The sequence below is a fragment of the Aaosphaeria arxii genome (assembly GCF_010015735.1).
Source record: "Aaosphaeria arxii CBS 175.79 unplaced genomic scaffold BU24scaffold_5, whole genome shotgun sequence".
NCBI lineage: Eukaryota > Fungi > Ascomycota > Dothideomycetes > Pleosporales > Aaosphaeria > Aaosphaeria arxii.
Genome location: NW_022983478.1, coordinates 145,340 through 164,039, shown reverse-complemented (window position 1 = coordinate 164,039; position 18,700 = coordinate 145,340). Strand labels below are relative to the sequence as shown.

General features: G+C 50.8%; 5 protein-coding genes across 5 annotated transcripts; 1 reads left to right on the top strand and 4 right to left on the bottom strand.

Moving 5' to 3' along the window:
• Positions 1-4,351: 4,351 nt before the first annotated feature.
• On the bottom strand, positions 4,352-5,305 carry BU24DRAFT_433654 (uncharacterized protein; the record flags this gene model as incomplete). The annotated part of the gene is made up of 2 exons (XM_033529986.1): positions 4,352-4,890; positions 5,002-5,305. 2 exons carry the CDS (start codon positions 5,303-5,305, stop codon positions 4,352-4,354), a joined length of 843 nt encoding a protein of 280 aa, XP_033382492.1.
• Positions 5,306-7,312: 2,007 nt separating this feature from the next.
• Positions 7,313-9,114, bottom strand: BU24DRAFT_210998 (Septin). Its single transcript, XM_033521936.1, has 3 exons — positions 8,624-9,114; positions 8,099-8,562; positions 7,313-8,050 (listed from the first exon to the last, which is right to left on the bottom strand). The coding sequence occupies exons 1-3, from the start codon at positions 8,814-8,816 to the stop codon at positions 7,415-7,417; spliced, it is 1,293 nt and encodes a 430-aa protein (XP_033382491.1). The 5' UTR covers positions 8,817-9,114; the 3' UTR covers positions 7,313-7,414.
• An 890-nt stretch (positions 9,115-10,004) lies between these two features.
• On the bottom strand, positions 10,005-12,779 carry BU24DRAFT_423188 (uncharacterized protein). Its single transcript, XM_033528177.1, has 4 exons — positions 12,130-12,779; positions 11,990-12,074; positions 11,716-11,936; positions 10,005-11,666 (listed from the first exon to the last, which is right to left on the bottom strand). Exons 1-4 carry the CDS (start codon positions 12,329-12,331, stop codon positions 10,267-10,269), a joined length of 1,908 nt encoding a protein of 635 aa, XP_033382490.1. The 5' UTR covers positions 12,332-12,779; the 3' UTR covers positions 10,005-10,266.
• Positions 12,780-13,326: 547 nt separating this feature from the next.
• BU24DRAFT_492857 (FabD/lysophospholipase-like protein) lies at positions 13,327-16,352 on the top strand. The gene is made up of 3 exons (XM_033533917.1): positions 13,327-13,728; positions 13,785-15,071; positions 15,117-16,352. The coding sequence occupies exons 1-3, from the start codon at positions 13,667-13,669 to the stop codon at positions 16,285-16,287; spliced, it is 2,520 nt and encodes an 839-aa protein (XP_033382489.1). The 5' UTR covers positions 13,327-13,666; the 3' UTR covers positions 16,288-16,352.
• Positions 16,353-16,912: 560 nt separating this feature from the next.
• Positions 16,913-18,588, bottom strand: BU24DRAFT_462961 (amino acid transporter; the record flags this gene model as incomplete). The annotated part of the gene is made up of 3 exons (XM_033532064.1): positions 16,913-18,075; positions 18,122-18,318; positions 18,368-18,588. The coding sequence occupies 3 exons, from the start codon at positions 18,586-18,588 to the stop codon at positions 16,913-16,915; spliced, it is 1,581 nt and encodes a 526-aa protein (XP_033382488.1).
• Between the last annotated feature and the right edge of the window lie 112 nt (positions 18,589-18,700).

The window sequence follows — 18,700 nt, the reverse complement described above, 5'->3', positions numbered from 1 at the left end:
TAAACCATGCCCCCTCTCTGCCCCGACACCGGCATATGGAGAACTATACCGGAATATGAAATGCACACCCATATCCATCGATTATCCCCTGTACGCACGCAATCATTAAAACTCACCAGTATTCGTCCTTCCTCCCCTTCATCAGCAGCCGGAGAAGCGAAAACAGGAACAGCAAAAGAAGCATTTCTCGGCAAGTATGTGGCACACGCACACGCACACAAAGCCATGGGATGGATAACTTCTTCCAATCCCAAGACCAAAAAAAAAATCCTTCCGTAATAGCTGTCTGTCGTGTTCGGAACGGCCAGCAGCCACCCACCTCATCACCACCACCCTTTTTCCTTATTTTCCCAATGCCCGTTTTCCGTTTCTATCGTGACGTTGTTGTATGCGAGGTAGGGAAGACGCAGGAAGTATCTAGTATGTCGGAGTCCTCCGTACCCACCTCCTCCTCTGTAATGCTGCTATGCTATTTGTACATACACAGTGCAGTACATATCAGTGCTCACACCACCGCACCCACTTATCCCCAGCAGCACCAGCAAAGACAACCAAGCACCCAAGCAAGCAAGCCCGGATAACCCGTGCCCGCCCGCCTATGCTCGCTCACCAAACCCACAAATTCCCACCCCCTCGAAATTTCCAAAAAATCGAAACAATCGGAAATGGCAGATCCCCAATGAAAATCCCTTTAATTCAATAAAATCCCCCCAAAAAGGTATCATTGCTAGTTTAGTTTTAAAACAAGGTGTCCAAAAATAAATGGTTGAGTTCCCACCCACCACAGACCCTCGGAGGATAGTGATGGTGAGGGTAGGTAGAATAGTTAAGGGGTCACGGGGGGGGAACGAACAATACGATTCGATACGCCTTTAACTCCGTACCTCCGTATCATACATACTAGAGTCTACAGCCAGCTCCTGCGTCTAACGTCTCCATCTGAAAAGATGCAAGAGGCAAAAATCAAGAAAGAGCCTCATCGCTCGTGAATGTAAATCGGCCGAACCCTCAAAACTCGCAGATACACCCACATTTCACGGGCGGATATCCCCGAGTAGGCGAGGAGGCGGAGGTGCCGCGCAGAAAGGCTCGTATTCAGCAACCTTTCACCGTTATCTTTCTCGTGTACGAGTAACGAGACTGGATGTATCTATTGATATGTATGTATGTACGCTGCTATGGAGGTAACGTAGGTAAGTGTATGTAGATGAACGGGAATTAGGAGGTGAGAAAGGCATAGTCGTGGCGTGCACAGGCTGGCTGGACGTGCTGCGCTGCGTCTATGCGTATCAGTATGTACCTGGATCTGGATCGCTTGTGAGTGATGCTGGTTCAGGGTCGCGTGTATGTGTATCTACCTATGTATGCGTGTATTGTACTATACAAGCCCCGTGTATGTACGAAATATCGGTATACACATGTACAAATCATGCGTGCTGTAAACGACACATTATCATACTCCCCCTACAGACCTAGACCTCCCATGCCCAAATTATTCCATCAGGGTCCAGGCGGAGGGTTGTCTCTACAGGTCAGGCACGAGATGTCGTGTTGGTAATTGTGTTGTAAGTTCTTAGTTATTCAGACATACTCCGTGGAGTATGATGGTATTTGTCGTTATGCTGCTCGCCACCCGCTGCGTCCCGAATCCCGATGCTTCTGCACATGCGCACGCAGAATCTTCCATTTTTCTTCCCTGCATTTTCTCTTCTTTTCTGGAATCCCGAGGGAAGAGTAGGTTCTGTATGAGGCTATGGGGTATTGATGGATGTACTCTGTAGAGACACCAGCTGTGTCTATGTGTTGTACAAACAGTATGAATGTAGATACATTTGCACAGCGACTCCACACTATCACGACCCACGACCAACGAACCATAACAACCCTCACACTAAACACCCCAATCCAATCCAGTCCAATCCAGTCCATTCCAATATCAATTCACCTATCGAACCAGTAGTTACCAGCGAGCCACAGACCACAGACCACGTTCATTATCTCTCCTACCTATACTCCGTTCTCCGTAGTTACACGCACAGCCGCCGCCGCCGCACATACAGCCGCACGGCCAGCTCGCGCGCACGCACGCTACGCACCGAGCTACGCAGGTTGCGCTAACACAGACAAGCCTCGAGCCTCTTTGTGCGCAACTTGCTCACCGCCTCGGAGGGGAGACGAGACGAACGGGAAGGGAATGGGTTATTCCGATGCTTGGATTGACTGGGCGAACGTGGTATTATGGTGTGTGTAGGCGAGGACGGAGGGAATGACTATACAGTATGCTGAGATATCGGTGACGGTGCATGGTATTTGTGTATGTATGTACATCCAGACTGGTTCTCCCATATGTACGTCCATCCTCCATTGCATACAACATCAGCCTCTGACTACAGATGATGTCCACGCACGCCATACCACCCCCGCCATTACATCACAGATGCCCACAGAGGAGAAACAAATCGTTCAATTCCAATTACTCTTCTAAATGATACATCAAAGGTTCGTATATATAATAAGTTCTCGCACGACGCCTTCAATCCCGCTCGCTATCGTTCTCGTGAACAAGTAAGATCACACGACCCTCCAGCGAAACGAAATTCTTCGATAACTATAGAAAGGTAGATGTTTATTTGCATCACATCCAAAGCCTATGTTAAACGAAAGACACATGGGATCCGAGAAAACCGCGAGATCCGCCTCCTTCGTGATATTCTCGATCTCTCGGCCTACCTTTGTGACGTTCCCGTATAGTTATGCTCATCGCCACAGTATATCCGCCGCATGAGGGCACGAGTTCACGTATGAAACGATGTCACGAATCTTTCGCCTGGGGAGAGGTATCGCGTGACAGAGGGACATTTCTCTACATTCATTCGAAAGATGATGTTATTGTCATCCATAGGGTGGATCTATATGAATGCTTATAGCTCGTGTACCAGCTCCGAGGCCGTAGGAAACAATCGTGGAAGAAACATAATTAAAAATAAACAGCAACAGACCGGGACATCAACTGGTAGTTACATATCAATAACAGATTTAACACACAAAAGACTCACAAATATGAATATCAAAAAGTTCACTCTGCTCTTTCTCTCCTGTGTGTGCTCTTAAACTTGGAGAAGTAGATATACCACACCAAGACATATAAAAATACAATTAGAATAAAATCAAACTCGTAGATTCTCTACACGAACTTGCTCTCGACCTGACTACTTGTCCCCGAGCAAAACAGAAAGAGAGAAAAGGGGATGTCATGGGAAGAATACCAGTGTGATGTATGCGAGTTTTGACAATTCCTCCTGGGCAACTTTAGTATTAAACGAGTAGGTTACAAAACAAAACAAAAATAATCTAAAACCCATCTTTGCGCATCTAAAAAAAGAAGAAAAACGAAGCATAACATAGGTACGCATCTAAAATAAAATAAAATATAAACACTTGATGTAATGCCCAGTTACACCACCTATCTATCTATGTGCATACCGTCTCGGCCCCTGTGGTTGCTGTGGTTGTCAGTTACTCTCTCACTCTCGTCTACGGGTCTCGGCAAAAAGCATAGGGTGCGGCACTTAAAGAGCAGAGAGACTTTGTTCAAAAACTAACAAAAAGGGCATAAAACTACTACTCAATTCCTTCCTTTCGCGCGCTTTGTCTGTCTGTCTGTCTGGCTGTCTGCTGTCTGGTCTAAATTAAACATTTCAATCGCACACCAGTAGTTTGCGACGACCAAACCCAGCCCCGTCCAACATCTCTACATTGGGTTTTTCGAACTACCCCCGCCGAAGAAACGTTTCATCATCTATCAAATCAATGCCATCCATCCGTCGTTCCGCTCATGTCCAAAGGCCGCATGTTGCCCCGGAAGAAATAAACGATAATAATGTACTGCACTGTCGCTCCACTACACGACCACGACCACCACACTCCATTCAGCTCCCTCCCGCTGCTCAAACGTTAACATCATGCCGGGAGAGCACGCCCTACGTGATATGATGGGCAGACGGTTCGATGTCGCCCACTCATGAGCCACAAACCCAACCCATGACACCCTTGAAATGTCCGTAGCACGACCCTCACCCCGTCCATAACACACATTTGCAGCATGATAAAAGCAAAGGCCATCGTCAATACAAAGCCGTTCAATCGTCCTGATCATCCATTATCCCAATACCGAATCACAAAGCCCTGCTAAACGCTCGAGATCTATCGTCCATTTGCACGTGCCAATGCCGTTTCCAAAGAAAAGAGAAAAGGCCCTGAGAACACATCTCCAGGCATGCACTTCTTGTCAATGTGCTGGAGATAGCAAGGCCGCCTTGCAGATCAAGCCGTCGCTATGCGAGAGAATGCTCTACTGGGCCTTCTTGGGAACGGGACCCTGCTGTCCACCGACATACTTGCGGATGTCGGTGATGTCCGCAGCCTGCCTGACGACGTTCTTAAATGTCGCCCAGCCCTGTCGTGCGGCGGGAGGAGTGCTCTGGTTGGCGAGCTGAGCGTCGACGCGGGCAGTAAGCTGGGTGATGGCGCCCTGGACGAAGCCGCTTTGCGCGAAGCGGGCGCGGAAGAAGACGGTGTAGATGACGAGGAGGATCCAGGAGCCCTTCTGGAAGAGGAGGGCGGATCCAAAGACGCGGAACCAGAGAGCAATCTCAAGGATGGCAACGAGGGTCATGCTTCCGTCATAGTACTCCTTCACGAACTTGCCAATGGTGTCGGCGGTTGCCGAGGGCGGGGGCTTGGTGCCGGGTGCGGCTCCTGCTGGCGGGGCCTGAAGGGTGGGGAGGAGGTTGGAGCGCACGTAGGTTGCAACGTGGAAAACCGAGTAGACGGCAAAGGGGAGGACGGCTAGAGGGATCTTGCGGGAGAAGAGCCATACTAGAGCCATGACTGTAGTATATTGTGAGTTTCATGTAGTTGCAAGACGCGGCTCTCCGAGCTGCAAGCGCCGCACGAGCTGTGCCAGCCGTGCGAGCTTGGAGGGGAGGGAAGGCTGCTTACTGAGGTATTGAACGTTCTCGTCGGTCGCCAGAGCGAAGACACCGCTCTGCTTTCCAGCTCTCGCGCGGGCGCGGAACGCCTTGTAGACGACGATGCCATAGGTGACGGTGGCAGAGAGGAAAGCAAGGCGGTAAGAGAAGGTGGCCCAGCGCGAGGCCGAGTTGAATGTGATGTAGGACAAGCTGTAGCGGAGGGTAGCGAGGAGGAGGAAGACGTGACCTCCGAACCAGGCGAATTGAAGAGTTTGGGCGAGCTGAGCAAGACGCTGGCCGACAGGCAGGTTGGATGCGGGTGGAGGGCCCATGATGGATGGCTGCCTGGTGGTGGTGATTTGAAGCCGAAGCTGGTCGTGTGTGGGGTTGAGGGATGAGCTACTGGGAGGGGTGCAAGGTCAGTAGAGCTCTGGAGCGTGTACGATACAGGCGGTCAATGAATGCGGGAGATGAGTTGGAAGCTCTTCTCTGCCTCTGCGCGCGTGCCGTGTTTCCTGTGTAAGGGAGAGATGGGGAAGTAAGAAGAAAGCAAGAGGGGAGGAAGGAAAGAAGGAAGGGCGGAGTTGCGATCTGTCAAAATGGAAGATGGCAGGGAAGGGCAAGGGAAGAAGAAGAAGAAGCGCTGGTGGCTAGGCGATTCGGTAGCCTCAAGCTGGAGCTCGTCCTTCTCTTCCCGCAATGAGACGACGCAGACGTGGACGTATGAGGATTTCCAAAAGGAAATCGAGAATTGAAAACGGAAAGCTTTGCAGAGACAGAGATTGCAACAGAGACACCCGACGGTAAAACAGACGCAGCCAGCCAGTCGAGTTACAGGCAATAATATGAAGTCGGAAGCAGGTTGGTCATGTAGTTACTCGAAAGTGACGCCAGAGCCAAAGGAGGGCATCAGGCGGGGGTGATGGATCCACTTACAGGAAGCTGATTTCGGATGTTTGTCACGGTATACGGCAGATCAGGACAGGACAGGACAGGACAACACGGGTGAGGTGATGGTGGTGTTGCTGCTGTTGCTCTTGGTGAAGCTGTTGAGGAGGAATTGAGGAAGTTGGAAGGAAGAGAGAAAGTAGGAAGTAGAAGTAGAGAGGTAGATAACAGTGAAAGTGGGAGATGATGAATGATGGAAGCGCAAGGAAACCGGGCCCAATTTGCGTCATGACGAAACACCCACCCACGCACGTTCCTTCCGCTCTGCTCTGCTCTGCCACACTACAGTTCACGCTACACCACACTATAGCCACTTTCACACCCATTCACACAGACATCCACCTACACTTCCCATACAAGTATCCCTTCTTCCTGTTCTCTCTTCAAGCCCACTCTCCACATTCAGCATGTATCGTGATTCGCACTTCTATGCAAAACATACTCCCCCTCCGATTTCTACAGCAGTAGCTATGTACTAGGCAATGTACTACGTCCTACTAGTTCATATATCTAGCCCCTCCCCACTACGCGCGAGCACTCTTGGATATAGATATAGAAAAAGAAATGGCCCTGTGACGTAAGGATACATAAGAGTACACTTGTGTGTAGATACATCGAAAACGGTAGGAAAGACTGGATACTGCTGAATGATAACAATGACTACATTAATGACCTTGCATGTTCGTATGAGGTGACGCAGACTTGTACATACAGATAAGGTGTATGCTCACATGGAAATGGATACACGCGTTTGAATATATATGAAAATACATACATATTATAGACATCACATCACATTCAAACGATATTGCACAGCAATCCTACAAATGAAACCAAATTCACTACTATTTAGGATGATCTGTAGAATACATGAAAAGAAGCTCCCTCTCCCTCTCTCCTCTCCACTCTCCACTCTCCCTCCCACCATCCTCCCCACTAAATAATATAATATGAGAGCAAGAGAGAGAAAGAGAGAACTCCAGGGGTGTCGTCGAATCCGGGGGTAAAGAAGGGGGGAAACAGGAGAAAAGGAAAAGAGGAAATCTCAATGACAATGACAAAATAAGGGAATGAGAAGGAGCGCAATGCTGCTGGTATCAATCAACAACCGGGGCAAGCTAAACCAAAGGAGAATTACACCGCTCCCCTCCCCTCAACCACGCACACACATCCGGACCCCGCCCAAGTCCCCTTCCGTCTTTTGCCCCTTGTTTTTGCTTCTTCTCCAGCTTCAGCCTCAGCTTCGGCCGGTAGCTGTCGCTGTCCATGTTGTATACGATTATTATTCATGCTGCCCGGCCATCACCCAGTGATGTCGTCCAGCGGCGTCATATTAAATCAGTTCTTTTAAAGGGGTGAAAGGGGTAGAGGCAAGAAGAAGAAAAGAGAAGCGGCTTTTGTTGTCTTGTGTGTGTGGGGGTGTGTGGGTGTGAGAAGTAGTCGTCCGAACGAGGCCCGTAAACACCATGAAACTGTCATCATGGCGCACTGGCTTAGCGGAGAGAGAAACCCTTCCTCTTGCCCTTCTCCTCGAGCGGTCGGCCTTGCTCGACTCTCGTCTTCTTCTCCTCGAGCTCCTGTCGTTGCCTCTCCAACTGCTCCTTCATCTCTCTGTGACGTGCGTACAGCTCTTCCTCGCTCTGTCGGAGCTTGCTCTCCTTTTCTTGCACCTTCTGCTGGAACACCATCTTCATCTCGAGCTCCATCTTCTGCAGCTTGGCCTCGTGCAGCGAGCGCTCCTCCTCCTGCTTGACGGCCGGGTTGACCTCCTTGAAGACGCTGGAATCCTGCTGGACACCCATGGCAGTGAGCTTGTCGGAACGGTAGTTCTCGTACAGGAAGTTGTTGGTGTTCTCCTTGAGCTCCTCCATGTGGGTGCGGATGAGCATCTGGCGCAGCTTGACGAAGTCGCAGTGCTCCTCGTTGTCGACCTCAATCACACCCCAGGGGTAGGCACGGCCACGGACCTTGCGTCCATCGGCAGTGGCGACCTCGGTGTTGGCACCGACGACGGCAAAGGGAACCTTGGACATGATCTCGTTGTTCTCGGCGATCGTCTCCTCGTCGTCAAGCTCGTAGCGGGGACCCTCGAAGATCTGGATCCTGTGGTGGTTGATGTCGGCAAGAATCTGATACAGTCAGTGACTATAGATTGAGATGGTATTAGTTCGACTCACCCTCTGCTTGAAAACGTTGATCTCCTCATCAGTGAGGGTATCGGCCTTGGCAATGACGGGGATCAAGTTGACCTTGGTGTGCAGCTTACGCATCACCTCGACATCCAAAGGCTTGAGGGAGTGGCCAGTGGGCTGGATGAAGTAAACAACGGCGTGGATGCGGTTGTCAACAATGTTCATGCGGTTGACCTTGTTCTCGGCGTCGAGATAGGCATCGAATCGCTGCTCAATGTTCTTAACGATGGGCTCCCACGATTCGTCATTGTTAATGAAGTCTCCAAATCCGGGGGTGTCAACCACCGTCAAGCGGAGGCGGACACCGTTCTCCTCGATGTCGGCGCTGATGGACTGTATCGAGACCGTCTTGGAGATGTCAAGGCTCGGGGGCTTGCGCTCCTTGGGAGGGTACAATGAGGTGTTGAAAAGGGTGTTCACGAGAGTGGATTTTCCAAGGCCAGATTCACCTGTCGTGTCCGTTAGCCCCTGCAGTGATGCATCACCTCATCCATCACAAGCGAGACGTACCAACAACCATGACGTTGAAGTTGAATCCCTTGCGAACACTCTTGCGGTGCCATTGGTTTGGCAGGTTCGCAAAGCCAACGTATCCTGTGAGCTTTCGGCGGACAATGTTCCTCATGTCACTGGCAGCCTGGGCTGCGGCCTTGGGGTTGGAGGAGGAGATGGTCTGGGGAACCGAGTTCTCGCCATTGCCCATGTGGTTGCTTCGCTCGACAAAAGGCGAGCCACTGGAGGCTGGGGGGGAAGGTGACGCCGGGAGGGCGTCGGATGTGCCGTTAGGGGAAGATGCTGTGATACACGGTCAGTCTGTACTAAGACGGGGAGATTGCCAATAGGTAACATCTCCATCGTGTCCACAACAGCAGGCTGCTCTGATGCTGAGCACTTCACGTCTCTAGATGTTCCAGCAGAGATTGTTTTGCACGTTCGAGAATCGTGCAGGCTGCTGTTGATGGCCGAAAGAAATATAAACGAGCTCGGGGGTGTCTTACCCATCGTGTATTGCAAGAGACAGACACAGATTCAGGGCGTTCAAGTGAGGGACTCCTATGGCAACGAACACAAGTCAGTCGAAATTCAGCAAGAATGATGAGAGCAATCACTCTGTGATGCCACAGTGTATAGAGATGCGACGCGGATCAAAATCTCAGAGAAATTGTGTTGGAACGGGGGTGGTGAGGTGGAGACGGAAAGAGGACAGCGTACCGGTCGGAAGGGTTGCGAAGCTTCTGAGAGTGAAGAAACAACTCAGAGCGATGGACTGGAGGTCGACGAGAGAGCGACGAGAATTGTTATGATGTTGATTGTAGGAAGGGTGGAGGTTGCGACGGGTGGTGGAAAGGAAGGTGTTGGTGCGCCTCGAAAGTCGATGGGAGAAAGGGGTCCGCCGCGCAGGGATGCGAGCAACGTTGATAGAAGCAGACAAGCAGAGCAGACGACGTGGGCGCTCGGACAGAAAATCCCCGCCAAAAAAGTTCACAACAACAATGGAATATTTAATGGTGGACGGAGAATGCACGGAGAGATGGGATTTTGAGAATTATCTGTCATTTAACAATTGAAGCTGTAACGGTGTTGCATCGATTGAATGAAATCAAATTGAAGCGACTGTTGTGCCTTCGCTTTTCGTGAATCCCAGTAGTCGCAGTCGCGTACCAGTCGGGGGGAAGAGGAGGGAGAGGAGACGTCCTCGCCCAAAGGGGAAGCTGTCACGTGCAATATGCTTGGGCTGTCATTCAGTGTAATTTCCCCGAACCCCATAGAAGCTTGAGCTTTAAGCTCCGAACTAGCTATATAGTTATGTACGGTGCTCACAATAGGAGGAGGTTCATTGTTGAACGTCACCTTCAATTCAATCCAAAACCTCAAGTTTTTAATGATGAAGGCGTGAGCGAGGTATTTATTATTATATATTCGAACGATCAATTCTTGTAACGTTGCGTGGCACCACAGAATCCACCCGATGCCAACAAGTTCCGACCAGCAATCCTGGCACATCCAATCACAATGACACAGCATCCACTGAACGTCCACGGCATTGTTCCACCGCTTCCTATCATCCAGCCTAAATCGTGAAACCAAAGGGTATTTTGCAAGAATAAGAAGATGGAAGACTCCAAAAACGCCCGCACCACACGCACCAAATCTCATGACAGACTGGTCAACGCGGCTGTCAATTGGCCCTTGTCAAACTTGACATACTTGCCCTTGCCCTTGTCAATCTCATGGTAACGGTCCCAGAATCGGCCATATAAAGGCTCAATGATGGTCTGAACTTCCCGTCCCAACTGTGTGCGCACTTCACGTTCGAGTTTATAACTCTTATGCTTGGAGAGGAGCTCTTCGAAACTTGTGTTGAAGTTCTTGAACTTCTCCTTGATGGCATCTTTGTCTTTGGAGCTTAGTCCCTTGACGATGGCGACGGAATCGGTTGCGTTTGCACTACTGGATTGAGGTCGTGCATTACGGTTAGTGTACTGAACATCGAGCAGATATGCGGAGGGCTCGCGCCAGGCATCCAGGTACATCGCAGTGCCCTTCTTCCGCCAGGCTTCGAGTTTGCCTGCGTAGCTGGCCATGAGCGGTTGTAGCTCGGATGATCTGATCATTCTGTCGACAATCGCCACATTGTTTGTGAGGAAAACACCTTGCAAACTCTTGGACTTCAGCAGCAATCGCGATTTGGCCTCAAAGTTTTGTAACAGCATATCAATCGTGTCGGAAGCGTAATGTGCAAACAGCTGCTTTCCATCGGCGCCCACGTCGAATGCTTTCATGGTTGGCAGAGAGCTGTTCGATGATGCAGCTGGGTTGGTCGTTTTCCAGCCACCGTCGCCCAGAGACGTCATGATCGATGACAGGGGCGAGAGGTAGTTTGTCATGGTCTGTAATCGAACCATGGTCTCGGTCGTCAGCGGAACAGCTGCTCCATCACCCGGCAGGGCGACGAGCGCCTGCGCCCTGGCTCTTGTATCGTCTAGTAGCTTGCCTAGAGATAACTTCGACGTTTCACGGATTGGCTTCATGGTGTCGTAGATTGGGCGTTTCAGCTCTCCAGTCTTCGTCTCCAGTTGAATGGACAGTCGGGCGACGATGTCCACGATCTCGTATCCAAGGAAGCAATCCGTCATCATGTTCTTCTGAATGTGTCCATTCAATTCGCGTAGAGTCTTGGAGAACTCACCCAGCGACGACATGCAGGTGGCTGTGTAAACAGTTCCCCATTCTTCGCGCGCAAAGATCGGGCACACGTTCTCGTACTCCGCCAGGAACAACCCTTCCATTCCTTGTGCGTACATGGAAATACCATTCGTTCCAGGCTTGTATATGGCATCTGCCGTGACCTTGCGTGCAGTGTTGATTGAGGCAGCTGCGAGCGTCCGCAGGGAGCTCATAATGTAATCGCCCCTGATATCTGCATAGATCCTCTGCGTTGGTGTCTCGGGGTTGCCTTGCTGAGCTAGCTGCTTGAACGAATTGGAAATATGCGAGTTGATAGAGCGAAGGGTGGAAATATCTTTCTCGGCGATGACAGGGAATGGGTTGTCTTTAGAAATATTAGCAAGCAACATGTTGGAACGTATTCATGCACGCACTCTTAGCAACGTATTCGAGAGGCTCCACCGTGCGAGCGGAGCTATCCCTCAATATATCCCTGAAAACATCTTCCAATTGCTTCGTCCCAAGCTTCAGTAGACCGCTAAGCTCGGTAACAGCCTGCTGGTTCGAGCGTAGATTCGAGCGTTTAAGGTCGGAGAGCGCAAGCGTGGTACGGTCGAGGGAGGCAAAGTAGTCGCGAAGATCTGCCTTGCGTGGGCTGGCATCCTGTCAGTAGTTGTTGCATATTAGAAGAAAGAAAGTAAGACGGACCCAGCACGTATGATCCGTTCCTCCCGGTTCGTCTGGTCCACAGGAGCCCGGAGCTTGTCGATCGCATCGATGACACGGTCAATGTCTAGCAGCGGTGGTCAGCTTTCTCGTCCCATGTATCACAAGAGCCGCGATCCTACTTGTATTCGTGACCTGGAGCCTTTGGGTATTGCCATATATGGGTCCAATGGAATCCTGAACCGTCTTGCCGCTCGTCTCCAATCGATTCAGGGAGCCTTGTATCTTCTTGGTCAAGCCTTTCATTTTCTCCATGTTGGCGAAGAGGACCTCGACCTCCGCCGACTCCTCTGCATAAGCTCCTCCCTTTCTCGGTACGACCATCTTGTCGGCGCCGACCGGTGGAGCTCTGAGGAGCTCCTGCACGTGGCTATGGATGCGGAAGGAATCTAGGGAGGGATTTCGACTCGATGAATGGCAATCGCGCCGGGAGTTTTGCGAGTAGGTAAAGATGAAGTATTAACGTCTATTAGAATGCGCGCGAAACATGCTTTAAGAAGGATAGAATAGGTTAGTTATAGGTTAGGTACAAAGGTAATGAAGGAGGGCTGGATTGTGTGGGGGAGGGATGTTTGCGGAGTTGGGTTCGGCGATTTGGAGTTACACAGCGAATGACGACGGAACAGGGGCCACGCTAAATGGGGAAGAGGCCTGTCAAATGTGCCAGACTGTTTCTCCACGTCAGACAAGCCCTGTCACTGTTTTGGGTCTGAAGGGAAAGGAGCACGAGAAGAGACTGGCGAGTAAGTATTTCTATCAAAGACAACATGCCGCCCACTCGTGGCATTCAACGAGTTGATGTTCTCATGGTCATGAATTGGTACCTGGCACGGAACATGATTGATCCGTTCCCTCTTTTGATGGTTATAGACACCTCGTCGCTACCTACACAGGAATTAGATAGTTATACCTGCAAGCATTGCAAATAATCTTTTATATATTTTATACAGTAGTGACTATAAGATGCTTAATGTGTTTCATGAATATTTCAAAACAAGCGTGAAGGGTTTCGACCAGGTCTTTCCTCCCTACCTATAGAGACTATAGGTCTAGGTACCTAAGGAATTCACCCAAGTCAGCATGGTGGGACAAGTAAATAATCGTATCAGTAAAAGAGTGCATACCGGTTTCAATTGGGAAATTTCACTCATAAGAAGGCTTATAGAGCATCTGATAATCAATTGATCAAGACGTGTACGAGTAGCCCGGAGATGTTTGTTGTTGACACTAACGCGGATGGAACGGCGGCGATCAACAGTTCAAGCATTGGTGAAAGCCGCGACAAGCAATACCACTACCCAGTTAAGATCCATCAACATTTATTATTGGACTTGCCATTCTTCACTTCACTTCACTTCATATCCAAAGACATTATATTCCCTTTCTTCACCCTCATCTTCATCGAAATAGACGCGGTTTTCTCCCACCAAGCTTGGCACATGTCCACTATCCTTCCTTGAAATTCCGCCGTGCAACTATGACGCGGGCGTTTTTCTTCCGATGGCCCCCCTTCCCCCGGCCATCCCAGATCTTGATCACTTTTATCACCCATCCGTCATGCTGAACACATTCCAGTAACGCCAGCCTAGGCATGGAATTGTATTTGCCAGACACACGCGCGACTTTCTTTGTCTCTAATTTGAAACCTCTGAATCCTACATGGCTCCATTGAGGAATTTGTCGCAAATTCGGCAGCAATGGCTGCCAGGACCGCGTCGAAGGTGGGTTCATAGCTCCAAAACGCCCCTCAAAATGCACACACGCTCATGATCGACAGCCTTTACACTCGAAGCGGGATACTACATAGGTCCAATGCTGCCACTGTTGCTCGACGCTTTGGTACTCCCCTCTTCCTCGCAGTAGCTACCGTCAGCGTACTGTCGTCGCCTACTCTCTCTAGCACTTTCTGTCGCCCGGTCCATAACGATGCGCCCAAGAGCTCTGCATGGAAACGCCTTGCCCCGAGCTTCTTGCAGAGTAATGATAAAGAAAATGAGACAACAACCGCAAAAGAGGCAGAGGAGACCGTGAATGACTCTACCGGTAGCGGAAATCAGAAACCACCTCCACAATCTCGTATTGTTACGGACAAAAGGGATGGCGACAGCAGGAAGATTGAGGATGCCTCGGAGGATGCCGGGCCATGGTTAGGGTTCACAACTAAGCTGTCGAACGCTTCAATATCATTCTCTACCCTCGGAGATACAATTGCAGATTACGTCCTACCAAATTGGGCGAAGCTGTTGCCGGCTTATATCACGAAGATCCAGAACGAACTCTCTATGTCGCCAGGATCATTGGCGGAGGAGATATGGCATGATGCAAACAACCCAGAGATTAATGAAGAAATACTATGGGATGCATCAGTTCGAGTTTCGAATGACTTGTGCCCAGACGAGAAGAAATTCCTAGAAAAGAGATCCGTGTTTACTCGAAGAGGTCTGGCCAGATATCTGGATATTCCCGAAAGCAAGATTCATCCGGACGACGTCCCAGTCATTGCTATGTGTGGATCCGGTGGGGGCTTGCGTGCTCTTGTTGCAGGCACGTCATCCTATCTTTCTACCCACGAAGCTGGATTGTTCGACTGTGTTACGTACACTGCGGGAGTCAGTGGTAGTTGTTGGCTTCAGACCCTGTATTACTCGGAGATTACTCAACGAAGTCATGCCAAACTTATTCGACATCTTAAAAACCGACTCGGCGTCCACATTGCATTTCCTCCTGACGCCCTCGAGCTCATTGCCAGTGCCCCAACCAACAAGCACCTCCTGAGTGGGCTTGTAGAAAAAGCAAAGGGAACCCCAGATGCAGAGTTTGGTATCGTCGACATTTACGGCCTTCTACTAGCGGCGCGTCTGTTGGTTCCCAGAGGCGAGCTATCGGTAGACGAGAGAGATTTCAAGATCTCGAATCAACGAATCCATACTGACACTGGGTCCCAACCTCTCCCAATCTATACCGCCGTACGCCACGAGATTCCCCTCACCGAGCAGTCAGATATCAAGGACCCCGTGGCAGCAGAAGCAAAAGCACGAAAAGAAGCATGGTTTCAATGGTTCGAGTACGTTTGAAGACCCGCAATTTGGAGCTTAACTGACTGATACAGATTCACTCCTTACGAATTCTGGTGTGAGGAATGGGAAGCCGGTATACCAACGTGGGCACTTGGCCGCAAATTTGAGAACGGCCGAACCGTCTGGCGAGAGAATGGTCTTTCCCTCCCAGAGCTCCGTGTCCCCATGCTCATGGGTATCTGGGGAAGCGCATTTTGCGCCACCTTATCTCATTACTACCGCGAGATTCGCCCCGCTGTGAAAGGCCTTACAGGCTTTGGAGGTCTGGACGACATGATATCCGAACGCAACGACGACCTCAGCAAAGTGCATCCCATCAACCCGGCCGCAATGCCCAACTTCGCGTACGGTATGCGCAACTACCTCCCAGCAACCTGCCCCGAATCCGTATTCGACGCTCCAAACCTCGAGCTCATGGATGCTGGAATGAGCAACAACCTCCCAATCTACCCACTTCTCCGCCCCGGCCGCAATGTTGACATCCTCATCGCCTTCGACGCAAGTGCAGATGTGAAGACGGACAATTGGCTCAAAGTAGCAGAGGGATACGCCCGCCAGCGAGACATCAAAGGTTGGCCCGTCGGAGCCGGCTGGCCATCCGACGACGAAACCATTGAAGAGCTCCGCGACGACCTCTCCGCAGCGCAAGCCCAATCTCCCGCCGAAGCCCGCGAAAAGATCCAAGAAGCCCAAGCTCAAGACAACTCTTCCCAGGACCCATCATCCCCCACATCCAAGAGCCCCAAATCCAAAGCCAAAGACCTCGGCTACTGCAACATCTGGGCCGGCACGACCGAAGAACGCACCTCGGAGCCCACATCCCCACCGTCCCCCAACCTCTCCTCCGAAGACAACTGGGAGACCATCGGGTCCGCGGACGGCATAACCGTAATCTACTTCCCCTTCCTCGCGAACCCGAAAGTCAAGGGCGTCGACCCGAAGACGTCCGACTTCATGAGCACGTGGAACTTCGTCTACACGCCCGAGCAGATCGACAGCGTCGTCGAGCTCGCGCGCACGAACTTCCAAGAGGGCGCCGAGCGCACGAAACGCACGGTCCGCGCCGTCTACGAGAGGAAGAAGAGGATGAGGGAGGAAAGGGAGGCGGAGGCGCTGGAGAGGAGACGCAGGTGGAAGTTGAGGCAGGGGAGGGCGGGTGGTAGGAGGGTTGGAGAGGACGACCATGGGGATCACTTTAGTTGATGATGATGCGAGACGGCTATGCTATTCACACTTTGGTTAGAGATTGATGCACCGATACTGTCGGCGGAATATAAAATGATACCCTTTTTCCCATACGCGCTTTTGTCTTCGGATTTGTGCTCTTGTGGTGTTACCACCGTGATATGCTGTTCGCGTCAAGACGTACAGGTCCATCAAGGTAGAACCATTGTCCGTTTTCTTATACTTTACGTACGAATTACTCTTCAGTCCCAACAACCCGAAAATCAAAGTAGAATATATCACCCAAGGGGAAGAAAAATCAAATAAAAACACAACAAAAACACAGTCTCTCTCCTACACTCAGCTGCATCTTTACAGATCCACTTCCCCTCGATTTTATTTAACATCAATGTTTAGTACAACTAAGGGGATAAGGAGGCTTCACTTACTGTCATCTAGTGGGACCTGGTAGACATAGGCATAATGTTTAATTCAAGAAATGACACGCTCCCGCCCATGTCATATGCATGCTAACTATATTGGTATCTAAATATAATCAACATCTCCCACCCACCCAAAAAAAGACAGTAAACCCTCCTATTAACCGCCAAGAAAGGACGCTAAAGTATGAAGAGTTTGAAGGAGGGAGTGACGGTGGCCTTGTTCACTCCATCCTCCTAGTATACTCCACAGGACCAACATACACCCGCCTCCCCTTAACTGCAAAATACACTAGCGAAAACACGACAACGACGCCGTAGATCAGGATATTCCAGTTCATGAGGTCGGGCGTCGGATGGGGGAACGTCGGGAAGAAAGCGAAGACGAACGCGAGGGCAAGGTACACGATGGCGGCGCCGTTGATCCAGATGCCCGCGGCGCCGAGGGAGAAGCGGGATGGGAGGAGGGGTTCTGCGCGCCAGCGCTTGAGGAAGATGCAGGAGATGGAGATGATGTAGGAGGAGAGAAGGGCGCAGGTGCCGAGGGAGGCGATGGAGTTGAAGGCGACGGTGCTTCCGATGTTGATGAGGGAGAGGAGGATGGCGATGGCGAAGGAGACGAGCACCGAGTTCAGGGGGATGTCCCAGCCGGGTTGGACGCGGGACAGGAACGCGCCGAAGGGGATTCCGTTGTCACGGGCGAAGGCGAAGAGTTGTCGGGAGGAGGTGGCGACGTTGTTTACGCAGCCGAAGACGGCCATGATGGTCGTGAGGGATGCGAGGGCGGTGGCTCCAGCGCGGTTCCCGGTGGCGTTGTACATGATTTGAATGTGCGGGTATCCGGTAGGTGACTCAATCGCGCTCTGTACGTCGCCTAGGCAGAAGCAGAAGGTTACGAGCATGAGGAACCCGAGTACACTGTTGGTGATTGCAGTCCAGATCATGGCACGAGGAAGCGTATAGGCGGCATCGCGGAGCTCTTCAGACATGTGCGTTGCAGCATCTGAACCTAGCAGTGAGAAGATAGGTGCGAGCTGGCCTACAAGACATGAAAGCCCAACGTTTCCCCATCCCGCATTGTCCTGAAACCCACCGAAGACTTCTTTAGCAGAGCTTCGAGGTGCAAGAACCCACATTGTGATGAATATGGCGAAGAAACCGAAGATATGTAGGACCAAGACGGTACCTTCGATCATGGGCAATTTCCTTGCCAGGAGAGTATTGAAGACGATGGAAAAGGTTGCTACAGCAATGACGAGAAGGGTTCCATGCCATCTCTCCGGCACATACGAATCGTTATTCAGGACTATCAAGCCTTGTATTTGTGTACCAGCGAGATAACCAATGGAGGCAATGCCGGTTTGCCAACCGAGAACACAAAGCCATCCTGACAATGTCAGCTCTTGATCGTGCGTTCTGCAGGGATACTATACCGACTACGTAGCTCAAAAACTTTTGGTGTTTTCTGGGAGCGAATTCTGATACCCAGTGATATTGACCTCCTGAGGTAGGTGCCATTGATGCCATTTCGGCCATGGAGACGATCACGAAACCCATTCCGATTGCAGTGGCAAGAAACAATACTATGGCGCCTCCGGTACCACCGTTGGTCAGTGGGATGATAAGTGTCCTGATTTGGGCGTCATTTATTGATTTTTGAAGACAATCATTGTACTCACGTTAAACCGGTTTCCCAAGTGGCCATCAGAATCATTGAGTACCCAAAGATGGAAACAAAACGGAAGTTTCTTCGAAGTTCCTGGGTCTTGCCCATGCGGTGCATGTCCTTTCGATCATCTGGCGTCCCTTTTTTCTCAGATACCTCGAGGTCATTTTGCGATTCGGCACTGGCGCTGTCGCGCTGATGGACGAAGGTCTCGGTTTTCTGCTGCTCATCCATGGCTACGTGAAAATAGAATTAACCGGCTGTAATTGGGAGTGTTGACCACGAGCACAAAGCAAGCTGCGGCGGGACATAGAAGTAGTTCTTTTTTTCTGGGATAAACGACACG